This window comes from Canis lupus, chromosome 15 (genome assembly GCF_003254725.2).
Source record: "Canis lupus dingo isolate Sandy chromosome 15, ASM325472v2, whole genome shotgun sequence".
Lineage (NCBI taxonomy): Eukaryota > Metazoa > Chordata > Mammalia > Carnivora > Canidae > Canis > Canis lupus.
In genome coordinates this window covers 6,582,020-6,598,902 of record NC_064257.1, presented here as the reverse complement: position 1 = coordinate 6,598,902, position 16,883 = coordinate 6,582,020, and the positions used below count along the sequence as shown (strand labels likewise).

Here is a 16,883-nt window from a genome sequence, read left to right as displayed (position 1 = left end):
CTGGGTGTTATGTTATAGGTTGACAAATTGAATTTAAATTAAAAAAAAATTTAAATAAAAATAAAAAATTTTTAAAAAATTATAAAGAGTTTTAAGTGAAAAGAGATACAGATGATCAAACTTGTAGAGCACAGAGAAAGAACTAGAGAGGAAAGAAATGAAAAGTAGAGAAGGCAGGAGGGTGTTAAAACAGTCCAGGAAAGAATGATGGGGGATACATCAGAATACTAGAGATAGAGATTTTTACTAAAAAAGATTTAGGAAGTGGGATCCCTGGGTGGCTCAGCGGTTTGGCGCCTGCCTTTGGCTCGAGGTGTGATGCTGGAGTTCCGGGATGGAGTCCCACATCGGGCTCCCCGCATGGAGCCTGCCTCCCTCTGTGTCTCTCATGAATAAATAAATAAAATCTTAAAAAAAAAAAAAAAAGATTTGGGAGGTCAAACTGCTAGAACTTGTTGGTGACTATGTGAAGGTAGAAGAAAAAGAAGGCACCAAACAGGGCACCTAGCTGTGTATCAAGTGGTATCCTGGCCTGTATTCCAGAACAAAAAAAAGGACATCAGTGGGAAAACTGAATAAAAGCTGGAGTTTAGTTGATAGTAATGTACCAACCCATGTTGGTTTCTTCGTTCTGATAAATGCACAGTGGCTACTTAAGACGTTAACACAAGGGGGAACCATGTGAGAGGTATACAGAAACTCTGTATTATCTTTGCAACTTTCCTGTAAAACCAAATTTATTTTAAATTAAGTTTATTTAAAACAAATGATGCTGGAACGCCTGGGTGGCTCAGCGGTTGAGCATCTGCCTTTGGCTCAGGGTATGATCCCGGGGTCCCAAGATCAAGTCCCACATCAGGCTCACTGCAGGGAGCCTGCTTCTCCCTCTGCCTGTGTCTCTGCCTCTCTCTCATGAATAAATAAAATCTTTTAACAAAAAAATAATAAATGTTGCCAGGGCATCTGCTTCGCTTATTTGGTCGAGCATCTGATGCTTGATCTCAGGGCTGTGAGTTCAAGCCCCACGCTGTTTATAGATTATTAAAAAAAAAAAAAAAAAAAAAGATGCCTAGGTTTCTGGCTTGGGGATTTGGGAGCTAGGTGACTATTACTAAGATGGAATGCTGTAGAATTTTGGAGGAAGGAGATGGTAAAGCTCAGCTTTATACATATTTGATGTCCCTATGGCTAATAAGTTGATCTGGAGCTCAGGAAAGAGACCTGGGTTGGAGAAAGACTGGGAATCAGGGTGGGCTGGTGGGCTTATTTACCTAGACTGGTCTGGGGACACGTAACATTCAGAGGCAGAGAACTACTTCATTCCTGGGGAGGTGTGGATGCAAAATACGGAACTTACCAACAATTACATACTTACGGAGCATGTACGCGTGCCAGGCCCTGTTCAAAATGCTTTACTTCATCTCATGGAATCCTCATAACCATCTCCCATGGAATAGATACAATTTTGACCACTTCACAGATGGGAAAACCATGAAGCAGGAAGGACCACCTGTATTTTAGTAGTACTCAACTGGGGCAAGCGTCGGACTCACCTGTGGAGCTTTAAAACTGGATGTCCTAGAAAAAGATTCAGGCATCAAGCCAAAAGCCCAAACCCATGCATATTCATAGTGGCACTAGAGTGCTGGGCCAGCTGTGGTGAAATGAATCATCTCTTTCCCCCATTTATCCAGTGACTTTCTCCTTATGGTAGAAAGCATTTACCATTGTTGTGTCAAAGAGTTTATGACATTCTCATCTGATATTAACACAATACTGTTAGTATGACTGTTCTAACCTGTAGGTAACAGAGAGATGGTATTTTCAGATAAAACCTATCTGTATCTGGTATTAAGAGTAGCAGAGAACTGGATAAAGTAGGCCTTATCCTAGTTTAAGATCAAATGGGGGGAATCCCCGGGGGGCTTAGCGGTTTGGCGCCTTCCTTCAGCCCAGGGCGCGATCTTGGGAGTCCCAGGATTGAGTCCCGCGTGGGGCTCCCGGCCTGGAGACTGCTTCTCCCTCTGCCTGTGTCTCTGCCTCTCTCTCTCTCTGTGTCTATCATAAATAAATAAATCTTTAAAAAAAAAAAGATCAAATGGGGTTTGAAGTGCAGTTCCTGGGCCACCAGCAGCAGCATCAACTGGAATGGTGGTTGGACTGAGTGATTAGTAAATACTTTTTTTTTTTTAACTCAGCAAGCTGTGTCAATACAGCTCAGTACATAGTCCCCCCCAGAGGACTGGGGCTCAGGCTCAAGTTTGAGGACCACTCTCTAAAGAAACTTTCACCCAGAGGTATTCTATTATGGTTGAAGATAAGAACTACTTGGGAAGCTTCAAAAAATATTCCTGTCTGGGCCCCAAACCTACTTAATTAGAATCTGGGAGTAAGGGAAGCCTAGGTGGTTCAGTTGGTTACGCATCTACCTTCAGCTCAAGGTCACGATCCAGGGGTCCTGGGATCCAGCCCCAAGATGGGTTCCCTGCTCAGCAAGGAGCCTGCTTCTCCCTCTCCGTCTGCCCCTCCCTCCGCTCCTGTTCTCTAATAAATGAATAAAATCTTAAGAAAAAAAAAAGATTCTGGGAGTGAGTACAGCCTCATCATGTACCCCAAAAAAAGAAAACTCCCCAGGTGATTCTGATACAAACATCCAGTTAAGAACCACTGTTTTAGTGGCACCAAAAACCATCTACACTGTTCATTCCAAAAAAAAAAACTAGGAAGTAAAACAGATATCTGGTTAACTGCCTATAGTACAACTTAATAGAACATTACACAACTGTCAACAAGAAAAAGATAGCTATACACACACACACACACACACAGATACAGGACAATCTCTAGTATAGTGTTAAAGAAAAAAATGTGTAGAACATTTAAAAGTATTTTTAAGAGGGAACGTGTGTGTGTGCGCGCGCGCGCAAGCACAAACATGGTTTATACAGGAACAACTTAGATCTGAAAGGATAAGAAATTAGTAGATGAAGTTTACCCTAGGAAGGGAAGCAAGTGACCAAATTATGGGGAAATAAGTATTTTTTACTATGTGTCTCTGCATATCATTTGCATTTTTTAGTAAGTGTATGTATCACCTATTCAAATTGATTAATTTTTAAAATGTTAAGCTTTGGGGCAAAAAGAACCACTACTTTAGGGGAATGAGACATTAGCGAGCAAGATACATGAAAGAGCGACGGGAAGGAAGCTGGGCAGTGAACTAGAAGGTGGGGCTGTCAGCTGCTGAAGGGCAATTAAAGCACTAATGAAGGGAAGAGGTTGGAAGGAAAGACAGTCCTAGCAAAAAGTCCAATCCAGATAATCCTCACTCCATTTCTGTCCTGAGATGGTCTTAGGGCAACTGAGACTCAAACCACAAAGTGCTTAATTTATCCAGATTCAGCTTTATTCTGAATTAACTATCTATCAAGGATACATGTCAAAAGAGTAGAAAAAGATGAAGGAGCCAATCAAAAAAAAGTTCCCTGGCAAGTGGGAGGGACAGCATATGGTTAGGAGCCCTGTTTAGGGAAGGAAATGTTGTCCAGGTCATGGATGCCATTTTTGTCAATGATTCGAACACTGAAGGTTGGCAGGTTCAGGATGAAGCGTTTCTGGAGCTGTGGAGAGACATGAAGAAAATTAGTCAAAAAATATTTACTGAGCACTAACTACAGGCCAGGCTCTCTGAGGCACTGGGCATACAACATGCGCATAGATAAAAATCCCTGCTTTTGTGGAGCTTATATCCTACTGGGGGTGGTCCGTACTCAGACACCAAAGAAAGCCCAAACTGCAGCTGGAGGCTGGGGGGCAGTGGGCAGGACCTGGAAGATGCAGCTGGGAGCTGGTCTCTGGTCAGTCAGCTGATGAGAGAATAAGACAAGTCAAGGCTCTATTCCCCAGTCCAGTAAACACAGGCTTTTTAAAACTCTCTCAAGGTAGTAAGCCAACAAAGGAGTGACTGCCCTAGGAATAAGCTTTGGACCAGAGCAATGTACTCCTACGTCCCCAGATTTTGCTCCAGGCACCCCCACCCTCCAACATTATATAAGGACTGGGTGTGTGTAGCTGGGAAGTGGAATGGTGGGAAGAACAGTGGGAAGGATGTTGGCAGAGATGCTCTTAGAACAACCCTGCCTCTGACTCCCGCAATCCCAGCCGACCTGTGATTAAAAGAACATCTCCCGGGAAAAAAAAAAAACATCTCCCGACCTGAGAGGCTGCTCCAAAGGAGCTGCGCTCTACGTGCATGGATGCAAATGGCCCCTCTAGCCTGGCTAGAGATTACTGAGGAACACAGCTGTAGGAAATCTTTGCTTCTGTGGCCACCGTTCCTGGACGCCTCACTTAGTCTTCAGGGGGAAGGCATAAGGCTATGTGCTCCTTTAGGAGCGTATCCCAGAAATGCCCACCTCCACAGGCCTACACCCTCCTTCCCAGATTTCCCATCTCCTTTATTGCTGAGAACTGGGCACCAACAACGCATTCCATTTCCAGAGTGTCCTCTAGCTGATGACTCCTGTGTCCAGAAATAAGCTCCAAAATCAAGAAAAAGGTGACAACAAGGAAATGTAGGTTTCTATAATGATCATCCTTAGAATCCACAGTGAATAAAAGCCCAAAGCACTACTTTCAAATGCCAGTGGCTTCTCTCTAGTTGCCTCCTGTAACACTTATGACTGCTGGACTAGTATGGCCTCTTACCTGCATGGTTAAGGAAAGCACATGAGTCAATTCTCAGCTTTTGCTTTGGAAAGGGGATTTGCTAACAAGAGAGAGAAGGGGGTACTGTGGACTGAAAATGACAGGACTGTGTAAGAGGCAAATTGACATTATGCCCAATGCTCCCACCTGCTCCCACCCTCCCACTGCCATTAGACCACAAATTCAAGTTTATCCTTAGGCCCCAAGAACAGTAGAAGAATTAAAAAGCCTAAGGGAGATGCTTTCTCTTCCTTATCCCCCAGACATACCCCAAAAGCCTTAGACTCTGAGGAGTAGTAGTGGAATGCGTGAGGTCTGTATCCTAGGACTCGTAAACTAGAGGCTACTCTCCTCTTCTGTCTAAAGCTTCCCAGGGCTTTCTATGGCCTCTTGAATTCTCAGGGAAGGCTCTCTCCAGGACTAATGCACTATTGAGAGAGCAGACAGTATGGCAACTGCAGGTGGCACAAAAATAGGCACAAAGTTTGGGCAGTAGTAGTTCTTAAAGTATGGCTCAGCTACCACCTGCAGCAAATCACCTGGCACTGTGAATTCAACACTCAGGCTCTACACCAGGACAAATGAATCAGAACTGGGGGTGGGGATGGGAGTGGGGTAGTCATGAATCTGTTTTATTTATTTATTTATTTAATTTTATTTTTTTGAATTTTTTTTTTTTTTTTTTTTGAAGTAACTAAATGGTAAAACGGACATCAATGAGGAGAAAACCCATGAGGGGAAAAAAAATCAGCTTGTTAGCCACCAAATTCTATCCCTGGTAACAAGTTCACATCTGGTTAGTGGGTATTTATTATACCTTCTGGCAAAGATTAGAAAAATACAACCAAGGAATGGAACAACACTGGCAAACAGAGATAAACATTCCTTTCAGGATCCTGTGGGAGCTACTCACCTCCTCCAGACATTTCCTAAGGAGCTCCACGGCCCTCTCCCGAGAGATGGCTGAAAGAGAACACAGAGGCCATGCACTCAGGGTGTGGCCAGGAAGTCCAGCTCTCTGCCACAACTTTTACATTTCAAACTTCTTCAGGTCAGTATGTCACACAAATGGAAATGGCACACACACAAAAAAAAATGCCTAATCTTTAGCTTGCGACAAACTTATTCCATATGCAGTGGAAGGCGCCCCAGACCCCGTACTCTGGCCGCCACCGGCCGTGGCAAATTGATTTGCTACAGAGAAGGGTAAGCATGACGGAATTCTGCTTCCCAGGGCCAGGGCCAGCCTCTAGAAGGTCCAGCAGCTTGCCTCTTTATAGCCCATCCCCCTCACCCTACACGCACCACCACCACCACCCCTTTTAGAACAGAGCTTAAATCAGTTCCATCTGCCCAGGCCAGCTGCAAATCAGGGGAAAGGAGGATAGGGCCAGAGTTTTAGTCTCATTTTCCCAGCTGGGTCTCAGTTTAACAATGGAAAGAGAATTCATGGGCAGGGCTAAGACTCTCATAAAACAGAAGCCAAAGGAACTGTCCACAAGCATGGCAAACTGGGATGACATATTATGCAGTTAGGCTTCAGGGGTGGTTAGTCGTGGTTTCGGTGGGCAAGTCAGCTGCATTACTGACAGATGCCAAATCAAGAAACAGTCACTAATAGGTCAGGCTAATTCTTTTCAGGATGTGGCCTAGACCTCTGTCATGGCTAAGGTTGAGTGAGAGGGCAGCACCAAAAAAGACTGGAGAAGCCAGATTTCTCCTGTACTGACAGGGAAGAATGGAACTTAAGGAAAGAAATGGCTCCCTGTGCTGCACATACAGCCTGTAAGAGCGAAAAATCCCAAGTGCCTATTGCTCACAGTGGCTAAAGTCAAGCTTAGGATTGGAATCAGAAGATACAAGTTATGAGCACAAAAGCATCCCTGTGCTGGAAGCTTTGCCAAGCTAACATTTCACTGACAAGTAGAAAGCCAGCTTTTTCTTACAGGCTGAGCAGCCATTAGGTGATGAGAACCAAGGGAAGGGCCCAGGTTGTGGCCTTCGAAAGCATTAACGTTCAAGCAAAGAAATCCTCAGTTGTCATGCTGGGGAACCTGTTCTTCCTCACAAGCTCAAAACAAACATACAAATCATTTGGTTTACTCTCTCATTCTTTATAGCTGAGATGGTAATAAGCATCTTGGCAGGACAAAATGAGTTAAAAAACTGAAAAATTAAAAAAAAAAAAAAACTGAAAAATTAGTTTTACTACTCCAACACTCTTTAAAACAAACAAAAAAACCCCAGCTCTGGACACCAACAGTATCTCTTTTTGTCTGGCAAAAAAGGGATTTTTACTAGCCTTTTAATAATCCTACTGACCTGCAGGCGAGAACAGCTTCCACAAGGTACCTGGATGTGCTTCCTAAGATCCATGCGCTATTCAAACCCTGACCACCCAACTCCAAGGGGTAGTGTACAAAACCGGGAAGCAACTCAGGACGGGACTCTGCTACTACTCCCTACCTGGAGTGCGAGGACTTACTTGGTGTGTAGTATCGGTCCAGGATACTGAGAGTCAGGAAAGCACCATAGCCATGGGCTGCAAAAGGGGCCTTGGCCAAGGCTGCCAAGTAGTCCATGTAGTAGAGCGCTGGACCCTCATGCTCATCGTAGCCAGCCAGGAGGAGGTTGACATGATACGGGGTCTGCGAAAGAAAGACACGGTCAAAGCAATGACACCAACATCCCTTTCTGTGACAAAGGGAACATTCCCATTATTGATGAGTAAGAAAACAGCAGTAGCTAAGCAAGTCATGATGAAAGTAAAAATTGAGGGGAATTTAAAGGCCCAAGAGTGTGGTAAGACGTAAAGGGAGGTTGGCTTTTTTTTCTCTGGAGAGCTTTGAGAGCACTTAGAGGTATTCAAAAAAAACTGCTTTCTTCTTAAAGCCTATGAAAGCATTTCTTTTTTTTTTTTTTTTTTTTGCATCAAGGATTTATTTTATTTTTTTATTTTTTATTTATTTTTTATTGGTGTTCAATTTACTAACATACAGAATAACCCCCAGTGCCCGTCACCCATTCACTCCCACCCCCCGCCCTCCTCCCCTTCCAACACCCCTAGTTCGTTTCCCAGAGTTAGCAGTCTTTACGTTCTGTCTCCCTTTCTGATATTTCCCACACATTTCTTCCCCCTTCCCTTATATTCCCTTTCACTATTATTTATATTCCCCAAATGAATGAGAACATATGTTTGTCCTTCTCCGACTGGCTTACTTCACTCAGCATAATACCCTCCAGTTCCATCCACGTTGAAGCAAATGGTGGGTATTTGTCATTTCTAATAGCTGAGTAATATTCCATTGTATACATAAACCACATCTTCTTTATCCATTCATCTTTCGTTGGACACCGAGGCTCCTTCCACAGTTTGGCTATCGTGGCCATTGCTGCTATAAATATCGGGGTGCAGGTATCCCGGCGTATGAAAGCATTTCAAAGGCAAAGCATCGTTGCTCTTATATCTTTCCTAATTGCTGAAACCAACACACACAGTTCTGAGAGTGTCAGGCCACAGACTAAGAAAGCAGCAACCCCAATTACCTCTTCCAAAATAAACAAGTTCAGTCTGGGCACCAAAATCTCAAGTGGTAGACTGTATGCCCCAGTATTAAAGAAACAACTCTTGGGGTGCAAAAGGACAGTAGGTCTCAAAAATTTAAGTCAAATCACTATACATTTTTTTTTTTTTTTTTAGTTTTTAAAAAAATTTTAAGTAGGCTCCACACCTAATGAGGGGCTTGAATTCACAACCCCTACCTAGATCAAGAGTCAGCCAGCCAGGTATCCTTCAAATCACTAAACTTTTAATGCAGGGAGTAATAATGGAAGTCCATAAATATGTTAGACTGTGGCAAGAGTAATACTAGGAGAACCGTAGATTTAAGTGAAATGCTAGTAATATTTTTCTCATGTAACAAGGCTCTCCTAAGGTAACTAAAAGGTAACTTATATCAATGAGACAAATACAAGGTAATAACAGGTGTCCTTTCTTTGCATTACCAGCAAATCTCATGCAAATTTCTACAAAGAACCTTGACTAAGTCTGCCTTGCTCTTCATCTCCAAATGGATGATTTTTTTTTTTCTAAACCAGCTATTTACCATGTTAAAGTCAGCCTGTCTATGCCCCTAGGCATCAGTGGTGAGATTCCCATTTTAATGGCTTTCTTTTTCTCTGTAAAATGTGTTTTTGTCTTACATTTGCTCCAGTGGGTAGTGAGGCTCTGCTTAAGGCTATGTGCCCATTCTTAAATTTATATATTCAATTAAATTCACATTAAATGAAACAATATATTTACACACCCTTTTATAGACCATAAAGAAGTCAGAGCTAGTGACACTGTACATTCCTTTAACAATGATTAACATGGGCACTAGGAAGCTTGAAGAAACAGATGTTAGAAGAACACAGGAAAACATCATATGCTACTTGGAACTCCAAGCCAGTTATCCTAGTAACATTTCCTAAAGACTACAGAATAGCCCTAAACTGCAAACAAGTTTCTGCCTCGGGAATAAGATGGTGGACAGGCTGAGAGGAGGAAGAACTGACCAGCAACAGTCAAGACTTAATTGACGAATTATTGAAAATAATTACCTGCCTGCCTAGTGGGCAGCTTGCTACACTCCGCCAGCCTCCAGGCTCCACACTCTCCGCCACATTCTGCAACTATGTTCTTAGTAAGTCTGATCTTAGACAAGACATTTAACCCCTATGAGTTTTTATTTCCTTATGTGTAAAACTGGGTTAATTAATCCTTCCCCTTTCCATTTTCCAGGGGGTATTGTGAGAAAAAATAATAGAGGTGAGGCATCCTAAACTCTGGAAGAAAAGATGCTGCCTAGGGATCCCTGGGTGGCACAGTGGTTTAGCGCCTGCCTTTGGCCCAGGGTGCGATCCTGGAGACCCAGGATCAAATCCCACGTCGGGCTCCCGGTGCATGGAGCCTGTTTCTCCATCTGCCTGTGTCTCTGCCTCTCTCTCTATCATAAATAAATAAAAATTAAAAAAAAAAGATGCTGCCTAAATCTCCCTATATTAGCCATACCCCAGTCTCCTTTTAGTAGCTTACCACTTTAAACAACAAAGACAAAACTGTTTAAATTAGCTAAAGATAAAAATATATATCTAATAGAATTTTTTCTAAGTGTGAAAACAGTCCTGTAAAATCAGGCCGACATAGAATACCTTCGTGTTGTTATGATTCAAAGTGGAACAGCAAAGAGGAAACAGAGAGAAGGAAAGTGGGGGCAGGGGAGAGACAGACGGCTGAGATGCGGATTCTAGCATCTCAGCAAATCCAAGAAATTTCATAATAAAGTCTCTTACCTATTTATTTATTTATTTAACACAATAGCTTTTTTTTTTTTAATTTTTATTTATTTATGATAGAGAGAGAGAGAGAGAGGCAGAGACACAGGCAGAGGGAGAAGCAGGCTCCATGCACCGGGAGCCCGACGTGGGATTCAATCCCAGGTCTCCAGGATCGCGCCCTGGGCCAAAGGCAGGCGCTAAACCACTACACCACCCAGGGATCCCTCTTACCTATTTAAAAACAAAAAAAAGGTTCATCTTTTTCTTAAGAGGCTAACTACTATTCTTCATTCTCAGGCCAAAATACCCACTGTACAGTCAACCAGAACAATTTTATCAAGTTGTAACGGTGAGTTAAGGATGCACTCAGCTACCCAAAGAAGTCTAAGCAACGGAACTCAGATATGCTCTGTCTCCAGGGAGGATCCTGCCCATCCTATGAGACTGCACTGTGTTTAAAACATGGGATTTTAAAGGCCACCACCAAAAGATTTTACATGAAACTGTATCAATGGAACTTCAAAAGCAAACTGTACTGCCAAACTGGTCTATATAATATCATTTATTTATGCTGAAGCATCTGATACACTCATCAAAGTTGGTATTCAGAAGCCACAACACGTGGTAGAGAAGAAAACTCACAAATTATTGTGTGACTTTGAATTACCAACTTTTGCAAGTGTGAGATGCTCAAGCATAAATAAATGGTGTTATCTAGACTAATTAAATCAATACATCTGTGTAACAACTTGCAGTTTCTGAAATTCTGACAATGCTCCATCAAAGATCCCTGGCTCACACTAGTTTTTTTTTTTTTTTTTTTTTTTAATTTCAAATAAAGTCTTGTATACTGTCACTCTTGCTCCTCTCAGAATCACGGTGTTCAAAGTGACAAAGCCATAGTTATGGGTTTCTTGACTGTTATAGTCCCTCATATTGATTCCTCACCACTTTCCTGGAATGAGACAATTTCCAAGCACTTCAATTTTGTGCTATTCTGACAGCATACACAGTGTGTGACTACTGGTGGTGTGTTTAGGTAAATTCTTACCTGTAAGCTACAACTCACCTATTCAAATATTTATGTCAATTCTAAGCTCCACGAAGGCAGGATTATGTATGATTTGTTCAATGATATACAAGCATATCATACACGCTCAATAAGTATTTGAATGAGTAATAATCATACCAGAAAGCATTACACGTTTTAATTTATATGTAGCTACTGCCTAGGTATCACAAGATGATGAGGAAAATCACTAGACAAATGTCATAAAGTAGTACTAGGTCTTATTTCCAAGAATTTACTCATGTTTATGGAGGGCCAGCTCTCTCTGAATGTACATACATTGTTGCTTTTTGCTAGACTCCTGGGTCCTTCTATTTCTACCTCCCTTTAGACATGGTTGCTAAGTAAAGAAAAAATGAGGCTACAGGTTAGGCACTTAGAATTCAACGAAGCAGAGAACAATAGCATAAATAAGTATCTTTGGAAGAAACAGATGGCTTACACTGTACAGTTAGACCTGAGTTCGAAATCTGGCTGTCTTACCAATCAATGTGTGGCTTTAGAAAAGCTAGTCACTTCTCTGAATCTTAGTGTCCTCATTAAAAACATGGGCTAGGGGCAGCCCCCGGTGGCGCAGCGGTTTAGCGCCGCCTGCAGCCCAGGGTGTGATCCTGGGGACCCTGGAGTGAGTCCCACATCGGGCTCTCTGTATGATGCCTGCTTCTCCCTCTGCCTGTGTCTCTGCCTCTCTCTCTCTCTATGAATAAATAAATAAATCTTAAAAAATAAATAAATAAAAAATAAAAACATGGGCTAATACCTACACAAAAGAGCTACAGTGAAGATTCAAAGAGATCATGCATATAAACAATAAGCATAGTGCCAAGACACAGTAAACACTCAATAAATACTAAAATTATTACTAGAGAAACACAATCATCTATGAAGTTCATGGTGTCCATGAAATACAGAGGGCAAGTACTCAGGAGAAGCCCACTTACTCCTAGCACTGAAATACAATTTCTCATAGGTGTCTTCAAAAGGGGACACAGAGAGATGTTAGTAACAAGTGCCCAGCACACTGCCGGACACATGGCAGAAATGCCGTGAATGACAGTTTCCTTCCCTCCGCTTCCCTGACTTGTTTCAGAGGCCTCAAGGTGATTGTATTCACTGTTGAAGACATTCACAAACATCTTAACTTAGAGCATATCCACTTCACAGTCAACCAACCCTAACCTATCTTGAGATTGACACAGGCTTGGAGACTTAAGAGATTTTCTGGAAGTCTGAAAAAATAAAAACAAAAACAAACCCCACATGCAGACTTGGAGAGTTAAGTACCATTTATTTATTAAGTACTTTCATGCTGTTTCTGCTGATATAAATATATCCATCTGAGTGCCAAGACTCACTTTCTACTTATTTTTTCATCAATTCCTTTCTATCCCATGATTAGCTTTACCTGTGAGAATCTGCCAATTATTCTGGGGAAATGGAAACACTAATCACTCATGACAGATTTGCTGGGAAACCTCTATCCTTTATAAAGTAGTTCTTGTTCTGTGCATGATATAATCGACTCTTTGGTTGTCACCACTATTCTAATTATTTAGATAGCAAGTCTAGGTAATAAAACAAAGTTATGAGGTCCCCAAGGCAAGAACCGTATCTTGAATGTCAAGGCATCTTTCACAACAAAGGGTAGGACCAAATATTATATACAATTCTGAACTAAACATCCAGATGACCAATAAATGAATCCAAACATTTAGATGAGACATTCTCTGCCCGATAGCCCTGAGGATTATCGTCAACCGTTTGCAGTGTAAACACCAGAATACTTAGTTTTAAAGATATATCTATCTAATTGACAAAGAAAAAAATTTTAATGAACCGTCCTAGTAATTCAAAATGAATTTTAGCTTCTAAAACAAAGTACTGCCAAAATTTTGCCTCTGTTTACAAGTGTAAGGGGGAATGCTAAAAAATGTGCTCTTTTCCTCCCTTAAAAAAATATATGAGGGGGACACCTGTGTGGCTCAGCAGTGGAGCGTCTGCCTTTGGCTCAGGGTGTGATCCCGGAATCCCAGGATCGAGTCCCCATTGGGCTCCCTGCATGGAGCCTGCTTCTCCGTCTGCCTTTGTCTCTGCCTCTGTCTCTGCCTCTGTCTCTCATGAATTTACACACACACACACACACACACACACACACACACACACACGAGGGGCACCTGGGTGGCTCAGTTAGGCATCCAACTCTTGATTTTGGCTAAGGTCATGATCCCAGGGTTGTGAGATTGAGACCAGCAACAGGCTCTACAATAGGGGAGGAGCCTGCTTAAGATTCAGTCTCTCCCTCTCCTTTTACTCCCTCTCCCACAATACATGATATAAGGTTATTTTTAAATGGAGAGCTTTAAAGTCATTTTGAGATTTCTTCACCTATACGACAGGGACAATAATAATAAACTGCCCATTACAAATGCCTGTTAGATAGTAATACAGAGTAGTTATTATGACCATAATCAGCACCGTCACTTTCAGGATCTGACTGCATTAATAAGATCAAGATGTCCCACAAAGAACCAATCAAATCACACACACCCTTTATTGGGTTGCGAAAAGGGATAAAATTTAAGCTAGGGAAATTAACCAATAAGCACATCTCTTGTGCACTTCTCCCTGGGACTGAAATGGACTTCCTAAGTACCCAAGTCCGGCAGAACTGAGCTCTGTTTCACTGTGCATATGGAGGGTTGGGGGGTGTACATGGTACACACAAGCAAACTTCCCTCAAGTTAGGTGGAGCATTTCCAGCCTTCCAACTCTGGTACATACAACTCCGTATATTCCCTCTCTCATGAAAAAGAAACACTGTAGTGATTAAGAAAAGTGTGAAATTCCATAAATTTTACAGCTAAAGAGAACAGTTGTGATAAATACACAGAAACAACAAAATCAGCGACGAGAGTCTGGGCGGTGACAAGCAGCGGTGTGACATCTGGCGGAAGCCAAAGTCACAGCAAGGGGGAGAGAGGTGGGCGTGAGGAAGCATCCTGCCGAGCGTGGACACAGAAAAAGAGAGGAATTGACAGTCTTCCTTTGGAGCCAGGCCAGCCTTTGCCACCTCTAATTGAATAGGATGATGTCGCTATGAGTGAGGTGCTCTGGAGGTGCAGTTTCTTTTGCACTGTGCTGTACCCTGGAACATTACACAGTGTGTAAAGCATATTTCCATTCCTGGAGTGATCTGGAAGGAGATGCAGAACTACCAATAGGACAAAGGAGTCTGTCTAGTGAGGACAGTGTTTTAATCAATAGACTTCTAAATAAACTAAACAGAGACTGGGTTTTATTTTATTTTATTTATTTTAAACAGAGACTAGGTTTTAAAGGGACAGTGCATGCTAATTTCTTTTACCCCATCAACTGTCAAAGCTTCCTAAAAATCTCATCTTTGGCATTGAGAGTATTTCACAAAAATGCCATCTATAGAGTTGAAGAAAGCTCAACTAGTCTGCCCAACATCCCTTTTACAAATGTGAGGACTCAATTTTAAAGAAGAGACAGTGATGTGCCCTAAGCCACACAGCTAGTTAGTGTCAGGACCAGAGTTTAGGCTTTCTGATTCCAAGCTTGCATGCTTTTCTAGGAAACCATGCTGCCTCCACAAAATGGAAATTAGTGTGAAAATACGATTCAATATGTAAATGTCAGTTTCACACTCAAATATTTCAGAATATACTATTTTGCATACCAGTATCTATTGCTATTTCATGTATCACATCTTACAAGACCAATAATACTTTTAAGTTTTATTATTTTTTAAAGATTTTATTTATTTATTCATGAGAGACAGAGAGAGAGAGAGAGAGGCAGAGACACAGGCAGAGGGAGAAGCAGGCTCCATGCTGGGAGCCTAATGTGGGACTCAATCCTGGGACTCCAGGATCACGCCCTGGGCCGAAGGCAGGCATTAAACCACTGAGCCACCCAGGGATCCCCAAGTTTTAAAGAGATAAATTTAATGTTGGACCGCACAGCTCCCCTATAGGGTCTGAAACTATATAAAACATGTAATAAGTACTCAATAAGCACCTGTGATAAGCAGATATCGATACCATAAATGCTTTGCCAATGCCCAATTTTACAAATTCATTAATAAACAAAATGGATCAGTTATCATTTTCTTATACTAATGCTCTGAACTCTGAATCAAGAGCTTGTTTCCAATCATCAATAGAATTCACTAGCTACTTGCTTTGCATGGGTTTGATGGAATAATTGTGAAATTTCAGTATCGGGGCACCTGAGTGGCTGGGTTGAGTACCCAACTCTTGATTTCCGCTCTAGTCATGATCTCAAGGTCATGGGATTGAGCCCTACATCAGGCTCCATGCTCAGTGGGGAGTCTGCTTGAGATTCTCACTCTCCCTCTGTCCCTTCCCCACTAGCATGCTTGCTCGCTCGCTCTCTAAAATGATAAATAAACTTGAAATTTCAATGTCAATTTTGCCATTTTATTTAAAAGACTCTGTACTTATGTTGGAATTGCACTGTTCACTATATAAAGACTAAAAAAAAATCTCAGAGATTTCAGCAACTTCTGTCTTCACAACCTATGAACCTTTTCTAGCTCTAAAAGACTGTGGCTCTATGGATGGGGCTGGGGAAGATCTACCCATACTGCCCAAACAATATAGTTCATGTGTATTCTGACTTTAATCCTCTGCAACACAGTCCTTTTTAAGGAAATCCATCAATCTCTTTAACAACAATGCTAATTATGCCTTAAGTATAAACGTACACAATTTATAAAAGGCTTTAACCAAATCCTGCAAGAGCTGAGACCAGAACACAGAGTTATTATGAAATGGGCAGATATTCCAGCCAACTTTGCTTTTGCATTTGAAATGGGATTATAGGGCAGTCCCGGTGGTGCAGCGGTTTAGCACCGCCTGCAGCCCAGGGCGTGATCCTGGAGACCTGGGATCGAGTCCCACATCAGGTTCTCTGCATGGAGCCTGCTTCTCCCTCTGCCTGCGTCTCTGCGTCTCTCTCTGCATCTCTATGAATACATAAATAAAATCTTAGACAAAAATGAAATGGGATTATATTTTATTATTATTTTTAAGTAATCTCTGTATCTATACCTAACATGGGGCTTGAACTCACAACCACAAGATCAAGAGCTGCATGCTCTACTAACTGAGCCAGCCAGGGGCCCCTTTATTCTAAACTTAATAGATGTTACTTACTGAGCATTTACTATGTGAAAAGCATTATGGCAGGTGATGAAAATGGAAGCCTGGTTGTGGAAAGAGCTCATAAAATAGACAGGGATAGGAGGATTCCAGATGAAGGAAACAGTACATGTGAAGGTAAAACAACATGGAGGACATGGACTGTGTGGGTACTGGCGATGATGGGAACATGTATGCTGAGTGAATTAGGTGATTTTAGCAGGAAGCAGAAGACCTGGGGTGGTGCTGTCATTGGCTTCCTAAAGAATATGAACTTCAGCATATCAATCAAAGAGGATCCGGTGAAAACCACTCCTATCCCCCTGCTGGGCCAAGCCTTTTTCATGTCACAGGACACTCCAGAAGTGGTAGGGATAGAGGGGGAGAAATGGAATATGAACTTTAGTTAGAAGGTAGAACTGACAGGTATTAATACCTAATAGAACAGAAAATGAAGGAGAAAGAGGCGTTAAGTAGGCTCTCAGTAAGGGGAAAGAAGGTAGAGCAAACATAAAAAACTCAATTTGGATCCTATGAGCTTATTCGGTTGAGCTGTCCAGAGGCAGCTGGAAAGAGAAAAGAGTATACAATCCAAATCAGGA

General features: G+C 42.0%; 1 protein-coding gene across 2 annotated transcripts in view; it reads right to left on the bottom strand.

Annotated features, from left to right (window-relative positions):
* Positions 1-3,384: 3,384 nt before the first annotated feature.
* PSMB2 (proteasome 20S subunit beta 2) overlaps positions 3,385-16,883 on the bottom strand; it is a 33,502-nt gene continuing 20,003 nt past the window's right edge. For both annotated transcript variants that reach the window (XM_025419956.3, XM_025419955.3), the window contains exons 4-6: positions 7,193-7,355; positions 5,621-5,670; positions 3,385-3,620 (exon numbers count right to left, since the gene is read on the bottom strand). In XM_025419956.3, the coding sequence (XP_025275741.1) occupies positions 3,513-3,620; positions 5,621-5,670; positions 7,193-7,355 (321 nt within the window). In that variant the 3' untranslated portion in view covers positions 3,385-3,512. The remainder of the gene's footprint in view (positions 3,621-5,620; positions 5,671-7,192; positions 7,356-16,883) is intronic.